Raw genomic sequence first — 27,336 nt, 5'->3', positions numbered from 1 at the left:
AGCAAATTATATATTAACAAATTCCTGTGTAAAAACCTTTAGAATATAGACAGGAATAAAAATGTAAAGTTTGGTGTGTGTAAGAGCTCCTGAAGTGGAGATTTATGGCTCGGTGTAGGAGAAAAAACTCACAGCCTTTAAAAATATGTATTGTAATTGAAATCTATTGACACAAATAGATAAAGTGCTATAAAAGAAACACTTAACAGTATTTTGTGGGTGTTTTCTTTCCACTAGTCTGAAAACACACTTTATGAAACACCAAAAAGCCCAAAATCTCAAACTTGACAGCTGCATGAAAAAAGTGTTTTTGCCTGCAGTGTCTCCCCTTAAGGTGAGATTATGCAGGTGAATAGGGGTAAAAAAAAAAAAAAAAAGACAAATAGTTTTCACCTTTCTTACTCAGTTGATTGATTACATTGATAATTTCAAACAGTTTTTGTATTACAAGTTTTCTTAAATGTTAGGTTTAAATATGCAAATGAGGCATTATTTAAGGAAATATGCGCTAATTTGCATAGTACAAAAATCTAAACACTGGATGAAATTAGTTTTAAATTTGTTTAATTTTTTGACATATAAGAGTCAAAAGTTTTTACACAGGGAATTTTGGGTATCTCATTTGGTAAATTCAGAAAATACTTATAACGATATTTTTTTTTACTTTTTTGGGAGAAAAAAAATGTATAAAATCAAGCAAATTATATATAAACAAATTCCTGTGTAAAAACCTTTAGAATATAGACAGGAATAAAAATGTAAAGTTTGGTGTGTGTAAGAGCTCCTGAAGTGGAGATTTATGGCTCGGTGTAGGAGAAAAAACTCACAGCCTTTAAAAATATGGATTGTAATTGAAATCTATTCACACAAATAAATAAAGTGCTATAAAAGAAAGACTTAACAGTGTTTTGTGGGTGTTTTCTTTCCACTAGTCTGAAAACACACTTTATGAAACACCAAAAAGCCCAAAATCTCAAACTTGACAGGTGCATGAAAAAAAGTTTTTGTCTGGTTTTGTGGTCCAAGGTCACAGATCTTCTGTGGGAATCAACATGCATAAACACTGCCTCAATCCCATTTACCTGGAGCACTGTTTTAAGTCAGGAATGAGCGAATACTGTCAAACTAAAGTGAGGCGGATGAGGACGTGGCGGTCGTCTTTGGTTGTCAGAGGTCACTGAACGCGCCGGCAGTAATATCCCAGCACCTTACACTTCTCACACAGATGCTGAGGATGTTCTTTGCTCTGGTCTGATACGTCCAGACCGTCAGGTTTCTCCAAAGGACGCTGACAATCAGAGAAAAGAGAGTTAAAAAGCAGCAGTTACAATACAGAAGAACATGTGGTGAACATTAAAGCAAAAAGAGACGTCAGGAGCATTGAAGAGCTTCATCAAGTGTTTTCTACTAGTTTCAGAATTTCATAACCTGCCAAACAAACTGTAAAGGAGCTTTATCTTGAGCCAAAAGAACACTATTACATCTAGCAGTCTTTTTTCTTCAGTGAAGAACTGTCTAGTTCTCCTGCTAGAGTTAATAACTAACAGATGCTCTTCAGCTTTAACTGTTTCCAGTCGGTTTAGATGTTCTTTTGCAGCTCATTTTGTACAGATGCTTCAATAAAGTGACCAGAAAAGGCCTAAACATTCGCCCAGAGGCCTTTCAGGTTCTTGAGCCAACAGCAGTGATGCATTTGTGTTTATATGGAGCAAACAAAAACAAACCACAGACATCAGAAATCAGTGTCTTTGTGTTGTTTTTCAGTAAAAACATCCTTAAAGCAAGAAACATTTACCTGAGAAGGACAACTGCACAGTTGACTTTGTTAGATTTACACTTTAAATTATTTGTCAATGGGGAAATGAATGATTAATAATTAAATAATTGTTAAATCTCATGTAATTTTGTGAAAGTATGTTGTTTTAAGGCAGTTATTATAGTTAACTAAAAATAAAACAAGAAATATTTACTTTGAAATAAAATGAACACTGAAATAAAATATAAAAAATACACTTATTTTATTTCAGCTAGTTGCCGAGAAAACATTTCTTATTTTTGTTTAGCCTGTGTACTAAAATATCTAAATAATCTAAAATGAACAAATAAAAACTATAGATATATTTAAAAAAATAAAAATTAAAAAATTAAAAAAACATAAAATTATATGAAACAAAAATGCTGAGACTTTAAAATTAAACTGAAAACAAAAAATAAATACAAATAAAATCTAAATATTTTGTTTGAAGGTATGGTTATTATAGTTCACTATTATCAAACAAAAAACATAAAATTACATGAAACAAAAATGCTAAGACTTTAAAATTAAACTGAAAACAAAAAATAAATACAAATAAAATCTAAATATTTTGTTTTAAGGTATGATTATTATATTTAATTATTATCAAACATTTTGTTGCTAAAAAAAACGTAAACTTATTTTGTTTTAGATAACAACATTTCAAATTTTTGTTAAGCTGATGTACTAAAATAACTAAATAATCTAAAACGAAAAAATAAAAATTATAGACTTTTTTTTTTACTTAAAAAAAAACATAAAATTACATGAAACAAAAATGCTAAGACTTTAAAATTGAACTGAAAACAAAAAATAAATACATATAAAATCTAAATATTTTGTTTTAAGGTATGGTTATTATTTTTAACTATTATCAAACAAAAAACAAAAAACTAAATTACATGAAACAAAAATGCTAAGACTTTGAAATTAAACTGAAAACCAAAAATAAATACAAATAAAATCTAAATATTTAGTTTTAAGATATGGGTTTTATAGTTAACTATTATCAAACATTTTGTTCCTTAAAAAAACAACCCTTAAACTTACTTTGTTTTAGATAATTGCGCAACATTTCTAATTTTTGTTTAGTTTAACTTGAATAAATAAAATAAAATAATAAACAATAATTTAATTTAATAAAATTATAATTTTATTATTTTATTAATTTTATAAATATAATTTTATTTAATAAAATGTAATAAAAATAATTAATAAATAATATAAATAATCTTTATATAAATAAAAAACCTGAAAATTGCACAAAACAAAATTACTTAAACTTGATCTGAACTTAAAGTGAACACAAAAAATAAAATCTAATTCAAAATATTTACACAAACTATATTAGTATATCAATGATAGTGAAATAACAATGTTTTAAGGATGTTTCAATATTGTAACTAAAAAACAGATCTAATGTCTGACTGCTAAAAGGCTGTTTTTTTAGCATATGTTCACCTGTTTGTGAGGATAGACGTTGATGTGGCATTTGATGCACTCCTGACCCATATTCGCCCAAGAGTTTCCACTCATCCATTTCCTCTTGCATTTGGGACACTTGTACTCGCCGAAACACCTCTTCTTACCCTGATACGGCGTCAGACCCTCTCCTTTAGGACGAGCCTGGCCAGAAAACCATTGTTAGTTAGAATCAGAACAGAGGACAATTCAGCACCATTGCAAACACTATCGTTCAAAAAATTGGGGTCGGTAAGCTTTATTTACTTTTGTAATAATACTTCAATTCATTAAGAATGCATTCAGCTGATCAAGTGACAGTAAAGCATTTCTAATGTTACAAAAGATTTAAATTTCAAATAAATGCTGCTCTTTTGAACTTTCCTTGTTTCATACAAACCATATGCAAAAAAAATATCTAGAAAGTGTTTTCTCACAAAAAAATATTGCCTTTCCCTCAAAAAATGTTTTTCTTTCACCTCTTTTTTTCCATCACAAAAGTTTTTTTGAGCAAACACAAAGTTTATAAACTCACAATTCTGACTTTTTTTCTCACAAATGCGAGTTTGAGGAAATTCTTTTCAGGAAATTCTGGCTTTTTTTCCACAGTATTGCGTGATACAAACTCAATTCTGACTTTTTTCTCAGAATTGGGTGATATAAACTTGCAATTGTGAAAAATAATATCAAAATTGTGAGATATAAACTCAGAATTCTGACTTTTTTTTTTTAGAAATTGATGATATAAACTTTGAATTGTGAGAAATAAATCTTGCAATTCTGACTTTTTTCTCCAAACTGGGTGATATAAACTCACAATTGTGAGAAATAAAGTCAGCATTGCAATATAAACTCAAAATTCTGACTTTTTTTCAGAAATAGATGATATAAACTCGCAATTGCAAAAAAAAAAAAAGTGTTTACTTGTACTTTTACTTTCAATTCTTAAGTAAATTTAGGATGAAAAAATACTTTTTGTACTTAAGTACAATAAATATCACAGACTTTTACTCAAGTAATATTCTAATTGGTGACTTCAACTTCTACCAAAGTTGTTTTCTGTACTTTTACTTAAGTATGGCTTTCAGGTACTTTATACACCACTGGTCATAAGATTTTGAAATGTTTCTTTTTTAACCCCAGTGCTGCATTTGTCAAACTGTTACAGTATTGTAATGTTGCACTCTGTTACAATGTTAACAGTTTTGTTGCATTGGAATGTTCAATGTAACATCAAAGTAACATTCTAATGGAATTCAAAATGTAACATGTAACATTGTCAGTGTTGCCACAGGAAGTGCTACAGCGGATAATATTAGGGCTGTGCAATCAATTGGAATTCAGTTTTGGCTTCAACCGATTATGAAAATAAAATAATGGAGATAAAACAATTAATGCTCCCAATTCTGCCCCCTTTGTGCGCTTTCGCTCCTCTATAAAAGCCCGCTTTCAAATGCAAATCATGTAACGTGACTTGCATAAAATGGGACGTGCTTGATTTATTAATGTTTATTTGATGTCGTGTTTTTAAAACACAAAAGAGATTTTGCGCTGTTCTTTGTATGCGTTCAGACACGGAACAGAACACGGACAAGCAAAGTGAACGTTTAGCCAAAAGGTCAAATATATGTCAAAATGTGGCATTTGGTAATTATTCGTGTAAACCTTCATCAGTTATGTCTCAAATAAACGTAAACAGTTGAGAATGACAATCTGTGTGTAACAGTATATTGGATCCGTGCAGCGGCTACAAGTAATATTCCTTCTGCCCTCTCTGTGCTTAATGTTCATCAAACAACAAAAGACAAAGACAAAATCGCTCCCTGCTCTTGATGGAGGGACTTTTGTAGTTTTTATAAAAAACAAAGCATGTTTAATTCATACAGTGAAGACTATGCTGTTTTATTTTTACATTCAATTGTGTTTAGATGAGTACTGCTTTACTAATTATGTCAATGTGGTGTCTACATGATATTGTATAATTTACTTCTATGTTTCTTAAAAAGCATGGTTTACTTAGGAGCTATATAAAGTAAGATCAAAGTATTGCCAAGTAAGCTTTGTCTAAGTAAAAATTACTCAAATGTTTACTGGCCAAGCTAAAGTTACTTATTTTCTTTGTTAAATTTACTTAACTTGGGTAAGTAGATTTTACTTAATTCTAAATGTGAAATTATATATCATTATGTAATATTTGCTTAATTTCTTTTATCAATGTTAAGTTCAATAGTAAGTAGATAGCAGTAAAATGTACTTAAAATGATTATATTAAATTTTATATTTTATATATTACATTTCCCAATTTTTCAAAGTTTCTCAAGTTTCATTTTTATCTTTTTTATTGTATTGCTATCTTTAAATTATTCAATTATATAAAGTTCTGGACCCACTCATAATTGTGTTAAATAATCGTGATTACAATATTGACCAACATATCTGTGATTATGATTTTTTGCCATAATCAAGCAGTCCTGGATATCAGTGTAAAATAAAGAGAGTCTTCTCTTCCAGTCATTTTTCACATGCAGGTCTGTTTCAGATTTAAATCACTGATTTATTTGGATGGTGTTTCATAATCGAATGCACTGTAAGACTGAGATCCTGCAAAGTTGAATGTCTTCACCGCGGTTTATTAGTAGTGTTTAGTCATGATGAGTGTGTGTGTGTGTGTGTGTGTGTGTGTGTGTGTGTGTGTGTGTGTGTGTGTTTGGATCAGGATCACTAAGGATTCTCAAATCATTCATGCTGCATTTCTATGTTGTCCAGAGCTCTGATTTGCCCCTCAGTGTTGGACGGGTTTAGGCCTGTGTGGGTATGATTCTGATTATTGGCATGGCTCTGCTTTAATCAGACACATCTGATCCTCTCACGTCACTCATATAAACCACCTGCTGCTTTACTAACCCTTTATTTGATTTACTTTACCGCTGCTCCAAAAGAACACTTCAGGAACACTTGAGAATTGTGCAACTGATCACTTTTTCTTGATATTCCCTCTATAAGTATCTAAAACAACCAAACATTCAGGAGACAATGAGTTTGATTGTGAACATCTGATTGTGAAATGTACTATATATGAAAGCACTGCAATGTTTTTATTTATTTAGGGAGAAATGCAATTCTGTCACTGCTGTCTGGAAATGAGAGGAAAAATTTTGACTTTTTTTTCTCAGAAATGGATAACATAAACTCGTAATTGCGAAAGAAAAATTGCATTTACTTGCACTTTTACTTTCAATTCTTAAGTACATTTAAGATGAAAAAATACTTTTTGTACTTAAGTACAATAAATATCACAGACTTTTACTCAAGTAATATTCTAAATGGGGATTTCAACTTCTACCAAAGTCGTTTTCCGTACTTTTACTTAAGTATGGCTTTCAGGTACTTTATACACCACTGGTCATAAGGTTTTGTTGTTGTTGTTTTTTTTTTTTTTTTAACCCCAGTGCTGCATTTGTCAAACTGTTCCAGTATTGTAATGTTGCACTGAGTACTCTGTTACAATGTTACAGTTTTGTTGCATTGGAATGTTCAATGTAACATTAAAGTAACATTCCGAACTGGTCTAATGGAATTTAAAATGTAACATGTAACATTCTTAGTGTCACAGGAAGTGCTACAGTGAATAATATTAGGGCTGTGCAATTAATCGGAATTCACTTTTGATTTCGATTTCGGCTTCAAACGATCATGAAAATACAATAATGGAGATAAAACAATTAATGTTTCCGATTCTGCCCCCCTTTGAGAGGAAAAAAAGAAAAGCTTATCTGACCCTTGTCCTGTTGTTCATTGAGTAATCCGATTGTCCTGTTAGTTGTTAGTTGCAGAGATGAAGAGAAATTGCAGAAATGTCCATTGAATTATGCAGAGTGATGAATCAGAAATCCAAATGCAATCCTATCACCAAGTTTAGGCCTAGTTTCCACTGTCTCTGCTACCTTTTGGTTCCATGCAAACAAGTTAAAACAGCAGCATAATATAAAGCCAGCCAATGAAAAAAGGTAGTATATAAAGAGTCCTTCTACTATAAGACGTACAGAGAAGACCGAACAAGACCGAAGCCATTTCTCAGTGTGCGTTCTCGCTGTACTTGTGTACTTGTGTTCTTGTGTTCTTGTGAAACGTATTCAGCCATTGCCCAAGTTCACATCTAGCCAATACAGTTCAGATCCCTGGAGGTGTTCTTGCCCCACCCCTTTTATCAAGACTTGTGCGAACTTGAGACAGCCAGGTATCCCAGAATGTATCCCAAAATATTTGTTCCTTTTTGGTCATATGTTATTGTTGTTGTAAATGTTATTGTAAATATACAAACAGTGAGGATAACCCAAATAGCCAATGCAAAGTAATTGACGTTATCAAGTACGCTGCTGACAAAACCAGTGCAGAAATGATCCCTGGACAGTGAATATCAATAATTATCTAAAAAATAGAACTTTCGACTCATGGTCGCAAAGGGGTGCCAAAAAGTTTGAAAGAGGCGGGCCACTTTTACTAAAATGTCTAAGACTCATGAACAGAATGAGATATCGTCAACAAACCCAATCTGTGGCTATAAGAGGGGGAAAAATATAAAAATAGCTATAACTACACAACCGTAAGTCCAATCAACCTGATAATTGGTATGCAGTGTATCTGTCCAATGTGCCACAAGGGTCTGTGAGGACATTTGCGTTTCTCAAAAAACATGGCTGCAATCGACCAATGAAATTTGAGTACCTATCAGACAAGGTTAACGGAGGCCGATCATAACTAAACTCAGTTGGCATGTTCGATTAATGACCCTAAGGTCTGTATGAATTTTAAAAGAAATCAGCCACTAGTTGGCACTAATGAGTTTTCTGACTCTGTAATCATGTTGTGTTTAACAACCACACAATATGCATATCATTTGATAGATCACCTAAGTATGCGCAACTTTGCCTCAAGAACCATTGCTGTCAATCAAATCGTTAAATAAATATTCTCAGTTATTTTAAAAAGTAATCCTAGGTTTTTCACTCAGTCTCGATCAAAAAATTGAAGCATAATTCTTTGGAGTCTCTATATCAATAATTTTAAAAGAAATGGAGTTTTGTCCTTTGTTTAGATACAACAGGGTAATTTAGAAAAGGGGGCATGGCCAAAACTACCCAAAGGCCTATAAAACCTAAACAAAAACTCAACACTTTGTGAAACTTGGTGAAAACATGTGAGAGATGACTCTTAACAAGCATGCAAAGTTTCATTGGAGATAAGACCATAGGTGGTGCTATAACAGTAAAAAAAGTCTTCAAAAACACAATATTACAATTGTAAATTTACCTTAAATTGTTCAGATATTCACACAAACACTAGATTTCATATCAAATGATAGATCTCCTCATTCTGAACAACTTTGCCTCTAGAACCACTGCTGTCAATCAAATTGTTCATTAAATATTCAAGATTATTTAAAAAGGCTACTTTTGTGAACTAGTTGTAATTGTAACAGTTTTGAACTTTTGACAGTTTGGTAAGCTACAGTAAGGTCACTTTTGAAAGGGATGTAGCCAATTAAACCCAAAATCCTATAAATCCTAAATGAAAACTCAAAACTTCATAAAACTATGTGACACCACACAATAGAGGATTTGTTTTGTGACAAGCCTCAAATTGGGCCACACAACTTATTAGTCTGTGGTGCCTCAAATCAGGCTTAAAATCGGCCCTAAAATCGACTAGTGTGTGGCCAGCCTTAGCTGGTTATATACAAAAGGAAGAATGCAGCATAGAGTCCTGTAGTGTGTGGTAGTAGCATTACCAAGCATCAAACAAGTTGCAATAATAACCTTGTAAAATAATGCTATGAACTACTGTACAGTATCCTATTAGTTTATTAGTTTATATTTTTGCATATTTTAAAAGTCATGAATCCAGACTTCATTAAATATTTTGTTTGCACCTTTTTAAAGATCCTACTTCTACTTCTCAGTTTTTGCCTTAGATGCTGACATGGCAATAAAAACACTAATTTAAAAATACAGTAAAAAAAATACAGTAAAATTTGTAATTTTGAAATATTATTAAAATGTTTTCTATAAGAATCTGTGTTAAAATGTAATTTATTTTTGTGATAAAAGCTGGATTTTCAGCATTTATTCCAGTCTTCAGTGTCACATGATCCTTCAGAAATCATTCTAATGTTGTTTTGCTGCTCAAGAAACATTTATGATTATTATCAGTGTTGAAAACAGTTGTGCTGACCAATTTTTTTTTTTTTTTTAAACCGTGATACATTTTATTTTTCCGGATTCACATATGATTAGAAAGTTCAATAGAACAGCATTTATTTGAAATAGAAACCCTTTGTAACATTATGAATGCCTTTACTGTCACTTTTGATCAATTAAATGCATCCTTGCTCAATAAAAGTATTTCTTTCTTTAAAATAAAAGGATGTTTGGTTGATTTGGAGGACGGCCGGCTGTTGCGTTGTTGAATTGTGATGCAACAGTGACATGAAAGCGCTGCTGGAGGGAGGAGATGTTTATTCAGTGGTCTGTAATCACGGCTGGAATGTGAGCGTTTTCGCCTGTTATTCTGACCACCGACAATCTCTGAAATGCGACTGAATGAAATGAAGATGTTGACAGCCACATGAAAGACAACTGCTGCCTCACACCCCAAAACACCCGGAATCGTGATTCATACGGTATAAAAACTAATCATGAACTACTGCTGCAAGTCCTGCAAGTCATGCTTTTGTCATCAAAAGATGATAGTTAGAAGATAAATCTTAACATTTAACATTTGTTATATATATATATATATATATATATATATATATATAAAAAAGTCAAAATATAAACAAAGTAGATTTACTACAGACTACTTTTAAGACAGAAGTTGAGAGAACTCTACATGCATCAAATTGCATTGTATTTTTATGTTCTCTCATTGTTTTGTTTCACAGAGCAGATTCTGGGCTCTCAGAGTTGTTCTCTGTGTCCCTAAGGGCCACTAAGGGGCCCCTGTAACCCTGTGCTATATGATGATGAATACTTTGGAGGAGCCGTCATCATCATCATCATCATCGAGTCCAGCTGTGGGAGTTTGGCGGAGACACAACCAAATATTTGCAGCTGGAAATGTGAGTCAAACACAGCCTTTAAAAAAAATCCAAGCCTGTTTCCATTTGCTATACTCAGATTAATAAATAGTTTAGACAATGCGTAAACTGGACAGACTGATGTGTTGACTCATAACAGAAGATCACTAAACATTTATTAATGATTCTGAATTGAATGTGTTTCAGGATTTTACAATATCAGTGATATTTTAGTATCAATGGGATACTATTAGAGTTTCATGTTAATAATTAAAATTTGATATTATTTCATGTTTCCAATTTAATGTTAGTTAAAATAAAAAAGTTTTTTTAATGAATATATATATATATATATATATATATATATATATAATTTTTTTTTTTTTTTTTTTTTTTTTTTACATACTTTTTTATTGTTGTACTGAAATTGTTGTTACAATTAGAACAATTGCAACTAGGTAAAAATTTAAATATGCAAAATGTTAATATTTTATTTCAGTTAATATAAATGATATAAATTTGCTCCAAACGTAAATGTTCATATCACATGACCTGTGCATTTTTTATCTGTCTAAATTGACAATCTTCTACCAATGAAAGAATCTAAATATCATTGCATTTAATTAAATGCACGTTTCTGATATCAACAACAAAATACACTGCCGCTCAAAAGTTTGAAGATTTTTAATGGTTTTTAAAGTCGTTTCTCAAGGCTGTATTTATTCGGTCAAAAATACAGAAAAAAAATTATATTGTGAAATATTATATCAATTTAAAATAACTGTTTTCTATGTGAATATATTTTATTTTAATGTAATTTATTCCTGTGATCAAAGCTACATTTTCACCATCATTACTTCAATCTTCAGTGTCACATGATCTTTTAATATCTTTCTAATATGGTGATTTATTATATATCCTTAATATTTTTTTTTTTTTTTTTGGAACCTGTGATACTTTTTTTCCGCATTCTTTGATCAATAAAAGGTTCAAAAGAACAGTGTTTATTTAAAATAAAAAGGTTTTCTAACAATATACACATACTGTTCAAAAGTTTGGGGTCAGTAAATGTTTATTCTTTCTTTTTTTTGAAAGAAATTATTACTTTTATTTACCAAGGATGTTAAATTAATAAAAAGTGATAGCATAGATATACATTGTTAGAAAAGATTTATATTTTGAATAAATGCTGTTCTTTTTAACTTGTTATTCATCAAAGAATCCTGAAAAAAAAAAAAAAAAAAAAAATATATATATATATATATATATATATATATATATATATATATATATATATATATTTCCAACATTGATAATACCAGTATATTAGAATGATTTCTGAAGGATCATGTGACACTGAAGACTGAAGTAACAGCTGATGAAAAAACAGCTTTGCATCACAGGAATAAATTATATTTTAAAGTATATTCAAATAAAAACCATTATTTTATATTGTAATAACATTTTGCAATAATACTGTTTTTTTTCTGTATTTTCGATCAAATAAATGCAGCCTTGATGAGCATAAGAGACTTTTTTAAAAACATTACAAGTCTTGTCAAAGAGTTGAAGGCTACATGACAGCTCTACTGTAATTTACAGTATATATTCAACTTTTTAAATAAAAGTGTGTCTTCTTCACACACACATGCTGCACAGTGTCTTCCTGCCGGAAAAAAAAACACAAAGCCTATCAAAGCTGAAGACAAACAGAACTCACTCTTTCCACTGTCCCAACACACAAAACTCACACATATGCTGTAATACAGATGGAAGTGAGTGTCAGCAATTTCTCAAGCCATGTCCTGTTCCTTATAGATATACAGTCAGTTTTTGAAAGAAGTTTCTTCTGCTCACCAAGGCTGCATTTATTTGATCAAAAATACTGTAAAACTGTGAAATATTATTACAATTTAAACTAGCATTTTTCTATGTGAATATCTGTTAAAGTGTCATTTATTTCTGTGATCAAAGCTGCATTTTCAGCATCATTACTCCAGTCTTTAATGTCACATGATCCTTCAGAAATCATTCTAATATGCTTATTCTGCTCAAGAAGTATTTGAAAACCGTTGTGCTGTCCAATATTTTTGTGGAAACCGTGATGCATTTTATTTTTCAGGATTCACAGATGAATAGAAAGTTCTTATATATAAATATAAATATTTTGTAACAATGTCTTCACTGTCACTTTTAAGCAAGTCAATGTATCCTTCAATAAATAAAATATCACAAAAATCTTACAATCAACATTTGTTTTAAACGTTTTAAAGCAGCTGTGCGAATAAAACAAACCAGCTGCAGGTCAGTACTGAAATATTGCAATGATGTCATTGTTTGTTAGTTTTCAATCTTTCAATAAAAACAAACAAAAAGGAAGTTTGAATTATTTGCATTAGCTGAATACTTCAAAACGGCATTTGTTTTAGGATTATTAAGGTGAGACACTGCAGGTGAATAGGGTATAAAAAACTAATAGTTATGACCTTACTTACCCAGTTGATGGATTACATTGATAAATGCAAAAATTTTTGGTTTTACAAGTTTTCTAAAATGTTAGGTTTAAATATGCAAATGAGACATTTTTAATGAAATATGCACTAATTTGCATACATTTCTAGTACAAAAATCTAAACACTGGATGAAGTCAGATTCAAAATTCTTGTTGTTTTTTTTTTTTACATATTAGAGTCAAAACTTTTTACAGAGGAAATGTTCGATCTCTCATTTCGTCATGATATAATTAAGAAAAAACAGACAGGAAACACTATATTTTTAACAATTTTTTAAGGGAATAAAATGTATAAAATCAAGCAAATTCTATATGAACAAATCCCTCTGTAAAAACCTTCAGGATATAGACAGGAATAAAAACTTAAAGTTTGGTGTGTGTAAGTGCTACTGAAGTGGAGATTTATGGCTCGGTGTAGGAGAAAAAAACTAACAGCCTTTAAAAATATGTATTGTAATTGCAATCTATTGACACAAATAGATAAAGTGCTATAAAAGAAACACTTAACAGTTTTTTGGGATGTTTTCTTTCCATCAGTCTAAAAAAACACTTTATGAAACACCAAAAAGCCCAAAATCTCAAACTTGACAGGTGCATTAAAAAAACCTGTGTTTTTGCCTGCAGTTTCTCCCCTTAATGCAGCTTTGCACTTTGCATTTAGAGTTTCTCTGCAAACGCCCAAGGCCTCATTTTCCCAGAGTTCCTCATTGGAGGAATTCAACATAAGGATCGGCCGTCGCCGGCTCTCCTCCATCTGGAGCCCATCAGAGCGAACAATGCTGAGAGCCTGGGCTCTCGTGAGATCCAATGCAGAACATGTGCTCAATTATTCCCCCCTAACAGACCCAAATGTCTTCGCTCTGCTCTGTTTGCATTGGCAGCGGTGCAGCTGGTGCAGCAGAGACGTCTGTACTGATGTTCACTGTTTTCTGAGAGGAAAAGCAAATCTGTCATCGTTTTCATTTGTTTAGACCATTATTACTACTCATTTTAAATGCTGGCGATAAAGAAGTAATTGCAAATGTTGCAATGCCACATTGCAACATGATTAAAATCCACTGTAGCTAATTATTTTTGTTTTGCATTTTGCATATTTTTAAATATATACTATGTTTTTGTAAAACGTCCCATGATGCTTCATAAAGCTGTTGCAGTGCACTCTGGGAGTGGCTCTCGATGGAAATCTGACACAGTGCCTGTAATTCAGAGCCATATGTTTAAGTGTCAGTTTAAGATTTCCCAAAAGTCCTTTTCAAACCCCATCAAATACTGTCCACGCCTCTCATTAAAGACCGAGGAACTTGAATATGCTGTTTTAGACAAGTGAGGTTAACTTTACTGAGCTACACTTACACTCTTAAAAAAAAGGTGCTTTGAGAACCATTCAGTCAAAGGTTCTTTAAAGAACCATTTCTTGCTTACCTTTTTATAATCTGAAGAACCTTATTTGCCACAAAGAACCTTTTGTGAAATAGAAAGGTTCTTCAGATGTTAAAGGTTCTTTATGGAACCATTTAGACGAAAAGGTTCTTCTATGGCATCATGAAGAACTTTTATTTATTTATTTAGCCCTTTTATTCATAAAGAGTGCATTACGTTGACCAAAAGTGATGGTAAAGAGATTTGTAATGTTCCAAAACTTTTCATCTGTGAATCCTGGAAAATAAAATGTATGATGGTTTGCACAAAAATATTGGGCAGCACAAGTGTTTTCAACATTGATAATAATCAAAAATGTTTGTTGAGGAGCCAATCAGAATATTAGAATGACTTCTGAAGGATCATGTGACATTGAAGACTGCAGTAATGATGTTGAAAATGCAGCTTTGATCACAGAAATAAATTACACTTTAACAGATATTCACATAGAAACAGCTGTTTTAAATTCTAATAATATTTTAACATTTTTACTGTATTTGTTATCAAATAAATTCAGTCTGCGAGAGAGAAAGAGACTCAAAAAGATTTTGAATGTTAGTGTATTTTTAGCTTTTCACAGGTTAATTAACATAAGCATTAATGGAATATAAAATGTAGCTACACATATAAGAAAGAGAATTGCAAATGAGATTATAAAATCTCTTTTGTTTCTCCTAGATGTCATTGAGATCTTCCAGAATCAAATGATCTGAACTGTTCCACATCACAATCGCTAACAAAAACATCTGAGACAAAGTTGATGCAGTACTTCCATAAAACATCCATTAAAAATGCTTTATGAATTAACTGTTGTTGTGAGATCCATTTTTTTTAGCTATTCTTCAATAACACTTTTTAATAATTTCAAAAACCACTGCCAACAATTGCTCTACAGGCAATAAATTAAATCACTGATGGCTGTGAACCAACCCTACAATAATGCCAAAGTGTGAGTGCATGCATTATATACTGTATTTTATATATGCTCTTAAACTTTACTATTTTTATAGTTGCTCTGCAGGTATATTAAAATACATTTTTTTAAACAAATTAAGATTTTGTTAAGGCAAGAGTCTTGGACTGCTGTTATGATATTTTTACAGTGTTGGACGCCTGACAGTATCTGTAGTACAGTAACGTCTCTGTCAAACACCCACTAATGTCATTCCTGTCCGGCCCACAGCATGACAGATTTACATTCTCTGTGTTCTGGCTCAAATTCACATTTTCTGTGGGTTTCCCCACACAGATGGTGTTTTACATTATCAGAGTGGTTTGACTGAATAAAAGAAAACAGACACTCCAACTTAGTTCAAACAAAGCTGAAAATGTGCTTAAATGTACTTAATCTCAGGCCATCCAAGATGTAGATGAGTTTGTTTTATCATCAGATTAAGAAAAATGTAGCATTTCATCACTTGCTCATCAATGGATCCTCTGGAGTGAATGGGTGCCGTCAGAATAAGAGTCCAAACAGCTGATAAAAACATCACAATAATCCACAAGTAATCTGCACCATTCCAGTTTATCAGTGCTTAATTTGTAAATTAATAAATGCCGGACCCAAAGGCGCTGTGATCGACACTGACAATACAACTTCAGTTTTCCCAGAACATTCAATGACACCATTAAAGGAGTAGTTCACTTTCAGAACAAAAATGGACAAATAATGTACTCACCCCCTTATCATCCAATATGTTCATGTCTTTTTTTCTTCAGCTGTAAAGAAATGGTGTTTTTTGAGGAAAACATTTCAGGATTTCTCTCCATATAGTGGACTTCAATGGTGCCCCCGAGTTTGAACTTCCAAAATGCAGCTTCAAAGGGCTCTAAACGATCCCAGCCGAGGAAGAAGGGTCTTATAGCGAAATGATCGCTTATTTTCTAAAACTTATATACTTTTTAATCTCAAATGCTCATCTTGCCAAGCTAGACAAGACGAGCATTTGAGGTTAAAAAGTATATAAATTGTAATTATTTTTAGAAAATAACCCATCGTTTTGCTAGATAAGACCCTTCTTTCTTCGGCTGGGATCGTTTAGAGCCCTTTGAAGCTGCATTTTGGAAGTTCAAACTCAGGAGAAATCCTGAAATGTTTTACTCAAAAAACATAATTTCCTTACAAATGAAGAAAGACATGAACATCTTTGATGACAAGGGGGTGAGTACATTATCTGTAAAAAAAAAAATTCTATAAGAGCATCGTTTACAAGTTTCTGCATGGACTGCAGCCTAGGGCACAGGTTTTCAAACCCTGGGTCAAAAATAGGTCACCAAAAGGAAACTGTTTGTTTGCTTTGTTTGACAAAAAATAAAAGTAAACACTTTGCGGTTTCAAATTATGTCCAACTCTTATCTGTATGACCAAAAATAGTGGAGTACTTTATGTCTCAGCTATTCGATACCACACATACACCACATATGTGACCCTGGACCACAAAATCAGTCATAAGGTTAAATTTTACAAAACTGAGATATATACATATGAAAGCTCAATAAATAAGCTTTCTATTGATGTATAGTTTGTTAGGATAGGACAATATTTGGCTGAGATACATCTATTTGAAAATCTGAAATCTAAGGGTGTAAAAAATCAAAATACTGAGAAAATCACCTTTAAAGTTAGGTCTACAGTAGGAATTTTACAAAAAATCTTCATGGAACATGATTTTTACTTAATTTCCTAATGATTTTTGACATAAAAGAAAAATCAATAATTTTGACCCATACAATGTATTTTTGGCTATTGCTACAAATATACCCCAGCGACTTAAGAGGTTTTGTGATCCAGGGTCACATATTCTTAAAATTCAAACTTGACATCTCAGTCTGTACGTTATTAAAATAAAATACAGTCAACCAAACATGTAAAATGTTACTCTGATCAATTTAAATAGTCCGTAGCCTAGTATAACTGGTTGTTGTGCTGTTATGCCAAGCACATTGTTACTGAAGAGGATTTTTTTTTTTCCATTGATATACGAATCAATTAGAGCGATTTTGAAATTAAAAATTGGTCGAAAATATATTGAGGGCCAATACACATCCTCCAAATACATATACATAAACCCGCATCTCGTATGCACGCACACAATGTCACGATCTAACGCACTTTTTAATGCTAGATCTTTAAAAACAAATCCAAAATCTGACATTTCCCAGAACAGGATCCAGCTCAAATTAAGCACTGCAGTGCATGAGTTAACATCTTGAGAAGACAAAAGCTAAAGCAAAACCAGATGTTTTTAACTAAAATATGAGTCTGTAATCTATAATAACGCTTCCTCCAATGAAAAAGTCTATCTCCTGTTGTCTCTCATATCAAAATCCAGTCTAATATTCATTTAGAGCTGTTTTGTCTTGTAAACAGCGTTTGATCAGTGCAGATTTCTCTCCTGATTCAGACCACACCACTTTTTCACTGGAGGAAGCACGATTATAGATTATGGACTCGTAATTTAGTTAAAAAATGTCTTAATGATGGATTTGTTTCAGCTTTTGTCTTCTCAAGACGTTAACAGATGGACTGGAGTGGTGTGAATTATTTGTGGATTATTGTGATGTTTTTATCAGCTGTTTGGACTCTCATTCTGACGGCACCCATTCACTGCAGATCCATTGGTGAGCAAGTGATGAAATGCTACATTTTTCTAAATCTGATGAAGAAACAAACTCATTGGTTGATTGTTATTATGTTGTTATGTGGTTGCTAGGTGGTTGCTTATAGCTCTAGTCAACAGAACCCACTTAAAAGTCTCTTATATTCTGGTCTCTATATAATGGTTACACCCAGACGCTAAATAGACGCTTTAATGAGATCAGTTAAACTTCATGCAAACTGGCAGAAACATATTAACACATGTAAACAAACGCAGATTCATTTAGCATCAAACAGATTTAACATGCATTTTTGCACTGTAGTACTCAAAACAAATGTCTGCGCCATTAAACCACATGCTATTATTTAAATATCTAGCATGTCTAAATAACTTGCTTTACTTTGAAAGTAAGAAAGTAACAACCCAATGCATTAACAGTGAGCTTGTGTAGCTAGAAGTCTTTGTGTTCATGTACTCGTGTGAAGTATGTTTATAATTGAATTTTGAGGATCAGTTTCACGACTACCTGCAGAAACAACAGATGTCTTCAGCACTTTAAACTTCTTCAGGTATATTTGATCAGCTTGGGGAAAGAAGATACTGGTTTATAGGATTACTGCTAAAATATAACATACTGTGGAAGGTCACCAGAGAGTTTACCATGCCAGTGACTCATTGCTTTAATGAGAAGCAGATTTGTGTCAGTACTGTATTCAGGGTCCAAAATTAACTCTTGCCAAGTAAAATTGGCGAGTAGATAAAACTTACTCACCAGTTAGGTGGTTACATAGTTAAACTGTGAAGTTATGATTCAAACCTCAAACTATCCAAATCAGAGAAGAAAACAGACCATCTACTAATGAAAACCTGCTTTTAGGATGTTTTTTTTTTATTAATATTTGTCTATAAATTAAGATGTTTTATATATTTTTAAATGTAATAATTTTTAACGTAATTAATTAGATAATTTCATCTAATTTTTATTTTATTGCATTGCATTGCATTGCATTTCATTGTATTGCAAAGTAGTTTAATAGCCATATAAATTAAGATGTTTTATATTTTTTTATTTAATAATTTTTAATGTAATTAATTTAATTAATTAGATAAATTCATCTAATTTTTATTTTATTGCATTGCATTGCATTGCATTTTATTGCATTGCATTACATAGCATTTTATTGCATTGCATTATATTTTATTGCAATGCATTGCATTTTATTGCATTGTATTGTATTGCAAAGTACAGTTTAATAGCCATATACAGCAAAAATTATATTTCGGGTCCAGATTGTATTGTATGTGGACCACATTTTATTACATGTTTAAAATGATAAAGCAGGCAGAGCACTGTGCAAAGCTAACACAAGGAGTTGCCTTGTATTTTTCAGGTCTTTGTGGTGGCTCGGCCAGACATGTCCAGCTGTGATTCAGTGTTGGGTTTCAGTGAGATGGATGCTAACAGGTGGGCAGGCAAAACAAAAACAACTAAACGTCTGGATGAAAAATTCCCACCTACTGCTGGAGCAGAGATGTGTGAGACTAAATAACGGCAGATCAAAATTATTGCTAGGGACAATTTAGTAGTGTCTAGATATTGGTAGCAGAGACATGTCATAGCGTCTCTACTAAATTCTACACTCTTGAAAATCATAACAAGCGATGTTGATTTGGAAACTATAGTTCTCTCCTTAAATATAAAGAGGTCAAACAACAGATTAAAGGAAAAATTCACTTCCAGAACAAACATGTACTCACCCCCTTGTCATCCAAGATGTTCATGTCTTTCTTTCTTCAGTTGTAAAGTAATTGTTTTTGAAAAAAATATTTGAGGATTTCTCTCCAGCGAGTTTGAACTTCCAAAATGCGGTTTAAATGCAGCTTCAAAGGACTCTAAGCAATCCCAGACGAGGAAGAAGGGTCTTATCTAGCGAAACTATCGGTCATTTTCTTAAAACATTAACAATTTCTATACTTTTTAACCTCAAATGCTTGTTTTTTCTAGGTCTGCATGTACTCTGTGTATTAAGGTTCAAGACAGTTAGGGAATGTCGAAAAACTACATCACTGCAGAAGTACAGACTCGTTGGAGGAGAAAATGAGATGGGAGTTTTTCTACATACCCTAACTGTCTTGATCCGGAATACACAGAGTTCATGCAGAGCTAGACAAGACAAGCATTTAAGGTTAAAAAATATATATAAATTTATTTTTTATTTTTGGAAAACAACCGATTGTTTCGCTAGATAAGACCCTTATTCCTCGGGTGGGATCGTTTAGAGTCCTTCAAAGCTGCATTTAAGCTGCTTTTTGGAAGTTCAAACTCGGGGGCACCATAGAAGTCCACTATATAGAGAGAAATCCTGAAATATTTTCCTCAAAAAACAATTTCTTTATGACTGAAGAAAAAAAAAACATGAACATCTTGGATGAAAAGGGGGTGAGTAAATTATCTGTTAAGTTTTGTTCTGGAAGTGAACTTCTCCTTTAATGAGTTCATCCAAATTTTACAAAAACCTAAGGACATAATTATAATATAAGCCAGACATTGAAGTGAGGTCCCGATCTGAATCAAATGATTCGCAGTCTGCACTCCAAAGTTCCAATCTCAATCTAATGATGTTATATTTATCAGTATTGTAATAAAAGTTTGAGAAAGTATTGTTGTATCAGATAGCATTAGTCTATTATGGCATTGTCTTATGTAATCGCCATGTAAGTTAATTAAACAAAGCTAATGTCTAGACAGACTCATCTGCTCTGCACACATATCTAACTGCTGTCGGAAGAACGTCCTTCACTGTTTCTTCTCTCGTTATCATCTTCTCTCTCATGTCACCTGAGACTAATTAAAATGCTGTGATGGTAAATTTTATAGAGAGCAAAGATCTAAATCACTTTATCTTTCAATAAAAGGTTTTTCTCTCCGTTTCTGGAGCTGATGACGCACTGCTGACTGATGTGTGTTTGGCTGAGTTCGGTGTCAAGGGGGCTTTTTCTCATCTATGACAGCCAGTGATGTCATGAAAGGCAAGAAACTGGATCATCTTTCATAAACACAGAAGGTTCATCTGGTGCTCATTACGGCTCCTCGTGCGGCTGGGGAGCTTGCTGCAATGAACTATGGGCAAAATTTTGCAATGCAGGTCAGTTACAGTTAAGATTGTTAGATAATCACACCATTCGTATCACAGAACTGGTTCCTAGACTGCTCTGGGTGGTTGCTAGGGTGTTTTGGGTGGTTGTTAAGTGTCAGTTAAGGTGTTGTTGTTGTTATGCAGTTGCCAGGGTGGTTGCTTGGATATTTAGTGGTTCCTGGGGTGTTGCTATGCAGTTGCAAGGGTGGCTGTTTTGTGGTTGCTCGGTTATTCTGAGTGGCTGTTAGGGTGTTGTTATGCAGTTGGCAGGGTGCTCTGGGTGGTTGCTAGGGTGTTGTTATGCAGTTGCCAGGGTGCTCTGGGTGGTTGCTAGGGTGTTGCTATGCAGTTGCTAGCGTGTTCTGGATGGTTGTTAGGTGGCAGCTAGGGTGTTGTTATGCAGTTGCCAGGGTGCTCTGGGTGGTTGCTAGGGTATTGCTATGCAGTTACCAGGGTGCTCTGGGTGGTTGCTAGGGTGTTGCTATGCAGTTGCTAGCGTGTTCTGGATGGTTGTTAGGTGGCAGCTAGGGTGTTGTTATGCAGTTGCCAGGGTGGTTCCTTTGTGGTTGCTCGATTATTCTAAATGGTTGCTAAGGTGTTGCTAGGTGGATGTACGGGTGTTGTTATGCAGTGGCCAGGGTGTTTGTTTTGTGGTTTTTCTAAAAAGTTGCTGGGTGTTGCTATGAACTTGCTAGGGTGTTCTGAGTGGTTGTTGGGTGGCTGTTAGGGTGCTGTTATGGTTGCTTGGGTATTTTGAGTGGTTGCTAGGGTGTTGCTATGCAGTTGTTTTGAGTGGTTGTGAGGTAGAAGCTAGGGTGTTGCTATGAAGTTGTTGGGCTGTTCTGGGTGATTGCTAGAGTGTTACTGTGCAGTCACTAGGGTGTTCTGGGTGGTTGTTAGGTGGCTGTTCGGGTGTTGTTATGCAGTTGCCAGGATGGTTGCTTTGCAGTTTCTTGGGTATTCTGAGTGGTTGTTAAGGAGTTGCTATGTAGTTGTTAGGAAAGTTCTGGGTGGTTGTTAGGTGGCAGCTAGGGTGTTGTTATGCAGTTGCCAGGGTAGATGCTTTGTGGTTGCTTGGTTATTCTGATCGGTTGCTAGGGTGTTGTTGTGCAGTTGCTAGGGTGTTATGGGTGGTTGTTAGGTAGCAGATAGGTTGTAGTCATGTAGTTACCAGGATCATTGCTTTGCGGTTGCTTGGGTATTCCGAGTGGTTGCCAGGCTGAATGCTAGGGTATTCTAAGTGGCTGCTATGCAGTTGCTAGGGTGTGGTGTTCTGGATGGTTGCTAGGAGGTTACTAGGGTGTTGCGGCTGGTTGTTAGGGTGTTACTATGCAGTTGCCTTTGGTGGTTGCTAGGATGTTGCTAGGTGGTTGCTAAGCTGTTCTGGGTGGTTGTTAGGGTGTAACTATGCAGTTGCCTTGGGTGGTTGTTTGGATGGTCTGGGCAGTTGCTGAGGTGTTGATATGGATTTCTTAGGATGTTTTGTGTGGTTTCTAGGCAGTTGTTAGAGTGTTCTGGGTGGTTGCAAAGTGGTTTCAAGGGTGTTCTGGGTGGTTTCTAAGGTGTTGCTTGGTGGATGCAACCATCAGTGAGCAGAGCTTCAGCTCAGTTCTATAATATGGTTTCACATTTTTAAAAAGTAATCTGTAAACTCCACAAAATATCCCACATTTTTATTAAAATGGCTAATGAAAAGAATATCCTTGCATTTAGATTGACAGGTTTAGATGAGATGTAGTTGCAGCCGTGAGTGTTTACCTGCGGACAGTCTTTGATGTAGTGGCCCTTATTGAAGCACAGGTGGCACAGGTAGTTGGGCGGAGGTTTCTTGCAGGGTTTTCTGGGTTCAGAGGTCAGTGAGAAGTCGGAAAAGCTGTCTGTCAGTAAACTCAGACCCTCGACGATGTTGTTTAACGAGCCGTAGGGAGACGAGCCCTTATATAAGCGGCTACACAGAGTCTGCAGAGAGAAAAAAACACGACACTTTTAATATTTTCTTTTTTACTTTAATCTTAAGATTTTAGCAATTTTCTTGTGCATCTTTGTCATCTTTGTTTTTTGTTTTAGTACTTAAATTAAAACTAAAGTTATTTTATTTCAAATAAAAGAATTTATTTATGGTTTTAGTTTTTGATATTTAATATTCTTAATTTATTTTATTTACTAAGTTATTTTTTTTCCAAACTGCCAGTAGATGTAAATACACTGTAAAGTCACTGTAAAGTATTGCTTGTTTAGATAGATAAGTAAGAACAGAAAACACAAACATAAAAAAATAAATGTTTGTCTTAGTATCAGAAAGTTGTTTGTTGATAAATAAAAAAATGGCACAAAAATCCCCTTGAAACTGCCAACGATTCTCTCTGTGTATACATTTCTGTTTTTGATTATTTATAATTATTTTCGAAGGTTTTCTGTGGTCTGATTTCCTTTCCGGCAGATGATCTGTGAGAGAGAGAATGTTCCATTTTCCTCAGGAAGACAGACTTTGCCACATGATTCTCCGAAGCCTTTTCCTCATTCTATCTCATGAGATTGTGCTGTTCAGAATGAAATATTAGCCAACTACCTATATATTGAGTATATATGTTAATAGCATGCAATATGCGATGACAAACATTTCAAAATATATTTGCATTATAAAAGTAGCATGCAACATAATGTGCATGTGCAATTCTCACAAGCATCAGGGATATGCATTCATCATATATCTTAGTAAATTCTTTTCCAGAACCTTTTATGCACCTATAATAAAAACACTGAGCTCAGATATATTTTCCACATTGTTTATGTGGAGCCAAACCACTAAAGCTTCAAATTTTTTCAGCAAAAACTCTGGCTTTTCATTCAGCCTTTTCAATTCAGCCTGGTTTCCCCTTCCGTTCAAAGCCAAAGTAAGTGATAATTCCTTAATGCACATATTAAACTGGGTTGAATGACGGTTGAATGATGGTATGGTATTTTTATTCACCATGGTACTGAATTATTGCCATGATATTCAAGAAAAGACTGTGCATTATAGTCATTTATGGAGTCATTTGTAAGTGAACAGCTCAGTAAGGAGCAAATGAACTGTTCAGGCTGACCTGAGTCTCCACAGTTCAGAGCAAGCCAGAGAAAAGAGCTGTCAAACAGAGATGAACCCAACTGAAACCAGTCATTCAGGACCAAACACACATTTCTCTGCACATGATGGAGCTCTACAGCAACAAAGTGTGATTGTTAACTCAGAACTCCTGCTGTTTATTACTGACAGCCACTCAGAGGATGAACAGAAGGAAATGTTTCAGTGAATGCATCTGTGGACAAGAGCTGAAGTAACTGATTACACGTAATCTGGATTATGTAATCAGATACCAAAAATTAAGTACTTGTAATTTTTGTCATCTGAACCTCTTTCACCTCATATATATTTACTTTAAAGGGTGGTCAAACATCAATTCTGTAAAAGAAAATATCTCCCTTTGCATTAAACTTTGAGCGTTGAAACTTTGCAGATGTTGTTTATGCTCAAACAGCAACATTACACACTAACTAATGCTAAAAAGGTGAAAGCATAATCAATGACCCCTTTAAATTCCCCTGAGATTTTAAAATAAATATTTTAATTATTAAATATCACATTTGCATGTTCACAGTTCTCTGGTTAATAGTCATATGGCATGCAGGTAAACATGAAATATTTCTTCTTTTTCAGTAAGTGAATATTTTTATATTTAATTATTTAATTATTATTATTATTGTTAGCCTTTTATTAAAGTCACAAACACCCTGCAGTTCCTTTACAAACCCCAATTTGGTACAAGATTATCCTGTTTAAATCAACATGATAAACGAGTTAGGTCAAAAGTAAAAAGGATTATATTACCTAAAATGTATAATGTAATGGATACTATTACTGACTGCAATTTTTGTAATGTAGTTTGAAATCAGTAACGGATTACAATTTGTAAGAAGATCTGGGTAGATTACTTTAATTCATAGAAATTGTAATCCGTTACTGATTCCAAATAACATGACAGAAATTGTAGTCAGTAAAACAATCCGTTACATTACACAGTTTAGGTAACAGAATAGGATTACTTTAGGATTACTATTAGATTACTTTTGACTTAACTTGTTTACCACATTGATTTAAATAGGATTATCTTATACCATAATAATGTAAAAAATTTAAATTAGGGAGAATCAATGAATTATAAATTATTTATTGCTACTGTGTGAAAAATATTTAATCATGTAACCCATAAAAAGTAACTGTAGTCTGATTACAAGTATTTTAAAATGTAACTTACTCTAATTACAAGTACTTGATTTTTGGAACCTGATTACATAATCCAGATCCAGATTTTAATTTACAAGAAAATATCTGAGTTAACCCCCCCCCCCCCCCCCCCATTTATTGATTAAAAGCTCTGAGAGAAACTGTAAGATGAACACTTTAGTTCTAGAATAAATGTGAACATGCATTATTTATCTCACTCACTAAAAAAACAGATACAATATTCCTCAAAATGAATAAAAACAGTGAAATTCCATGCAAAACTGCATTGAACTTATTGTGTGAATAATATATAATCATGTAATCAAAAGAGTAACTAGTCTGATTACGAGTATTTTAAAATGTAACTTACTCCAGTTAAAAGTACTTGATTTTTGGAATCTGATTACATAATCCAGATTACATGTAATCACACTGTAAAAAGTGAACAGTTGGATCAATTAAAAAAAATACTTCAATTTGTAACACCTAAAAATGTGAGGTTTTTTTTCAACTTAATTTATTACCTTTAATCAACTTAATTTTCCTAGGTCAATCACACTTGCATAATTTTAGTTCATTCAATCCTAATATTTACATTACACTAACTTAATTCAACTGCATAAGTGAACAGTTCAACTTAATTTTTTTAGATGTTACCAACTGAAGTAATTTTTTTTATTAAAATTACATTTTATCGACTTAATTCTCAACTTAATTCAACTTTGAATTTATCATTGAACCTGAAACTGAAATATTTAATAAGATGTGAAGTTGAGATATATTTCTAAGCATTTAAGTTGAAAGAATGTACAATTCTAACAATTTGGAAAGCAGAAAGTCACGTTAAATAGACTCAAATAGTAATCCAATTTACACCGAAGTTCACTTTTTACAATGCAGCTCTGTTTCTAAGTAATCTAACTAGCTCTGCTGTGGATAATGTCAGAAGTTTTATGCATGCTTTTCTAATGCATCCAGATATGCAGGACTAAAATATATATAAACTACTGAAACTAATATCCTGGAACTATAACAAATAGACAGATAGATAGATAGATAGATAGATAGATAGATAGATAGATAGATAGATAGATAGATAGATAGATAGATAGATAGATAGATAGATAGATAGATAGATAGATAGATAGATAGAGCATCAGTGAGGCTGTGGTCATCACCTCTGTGCGTTCGTGGATGAAGCTGCTGATGATGCTGGAGTTGAGATGTGAGTCCAGATCCTCGTTTGGTTTGTTGCTGTGGTTCCCATCAGACTCCGCGTTGTTCTCAGACTCCTGCAGCGACAGATAAACCCAGTTCAAAAGTTGCGCGGGCTGATACACCGCCTCAAGAGCCGAAACCAAACTCATCTTCCTTATGGATAAATCCACTTCAAATACAAAAAGATGGTGTTTGTCGATGTGTGCCAGGCTCTGGCACTGCTGTCGCTTCACACTGAGCCCATTGTTGCGGAATGACAAGACCGGACAGTTCGCGCAGCTCTGAGAAGGAGAAAGTTAAACCGCATATTCACCGTAGTTTACCAATCCTGCTGTGCTGCTGATGTATATTCATAAGCTCTGGAATTATCATTGGAAGGTTACCAAGAAACGTCATCATATTATTAATAATATTCAAAAAGACGCGAGGATTCCGATTTGCTCCAGTGCTAATTAATATTCATGAGCTGAGACACTTTCGCATTTTCACGGATATATTATTAAAAAACATGCATTGGTGACTTATTAAGGGGAGAGACACGGAAGGCAAAAATGCTATTTTTTCATACACCTATCAATTTTTTTTCAGACTAGTGGAAAGAAAACATCAAAAAAATACTGTTAAGTGTTTCTTTTATAGCACTTTATCTATTTGTGTTAATAGATTTCAATTACAATGCATTTTAAAGGCTGTTTTCTCAAAATGATTTTTTTCTCCTACACTGAGCCATAAATCTCCACTTCAGTAGCACTTAAACACACCAAACTTTACATTTCTGAAGGTTTTAGGGATTTGTAAATATATTACTTGCTTGATTTATACATTTTATTCCCCCAAAAATGGTAAAAAAAAATAT

At 33.3% G+C, this 27,336-nt stretch overlaps 1 protein-coding gene across 1 annotated transcript; it reads right to left on the bottom strand.

The window, feature by feature from the left end:
* Positions 1–840: 840 nt before the first annotated feature.
* Positions 841–26,712, bottom strand: LOC141298445 (zinc finger CCHC domain-containing protein 24-like). Its single transcript, XM_073828965.1, has 4 exons — positions 26,441–26,712; positions 22,757–22,957; positions 3,257–3,421; positions 841–1,288 (listed from the first exon to the last, which is right to left on the bottom strand). The coding sequence occupies exons 1-4, from the start codon at positions 26,627–26,629 to the stop codon at positions 1,175–1,177; spliced, it is 669 nt and encodes a 222-aa protein (XP_073685066.1). The 5' UTR covers positions 26,630–26,712; the 3' UTR covers positions 841–1,174.
* Positions 26,713–27,336: the final 624 nt, after the last annotated feature.

This window comes from Garra rufa, chromosome 22, assembly GCF_049309525.1.
Source record: "Garra rufa chromosome 22, GarRuf1.0, whole genome shotgun sequence".
In the NCBI taxonomy this organism is placed as follows: domain Eukaryota; kingdom Metazoa; phylum Chordata; class Actinopteri; order Cypriniformes; family Cyprinidae; genus Garra; species Garra rufa.
Note: the sequence above shows the minus strand (reverse complement) of the source record. Positions and strands in the feature narration are given on the sequence as shown.

What these genes read in the sequence shown, in the direction of transcription:
- LOC141298445 (XM_073828965.1), bottom strand. Translation starts at nt 26,629, where the DNA reads ATGAGTTTGGTTTCGGCTCTTGAGGCGGTGTATCAGCCCGCGCAACTT. An exon ending in TCATCCACGAACGCACAGAG is followed by an intron (nt 22,958 to 26,440) that starts GTGATGACCACA and finishes TTCTCTCTGCAG; the next exon opens with ACTCTGTGTAGCCGCTTATA. An exon ending in ACGTCTATCCTCACAAACAG is followed by an intron (nt 1,289 to 3,256) that starts GTGAACATATGC and finishes TCTGATTGTCAG; the next exon opens with CGTCCTTTGGAGAAACCTGA.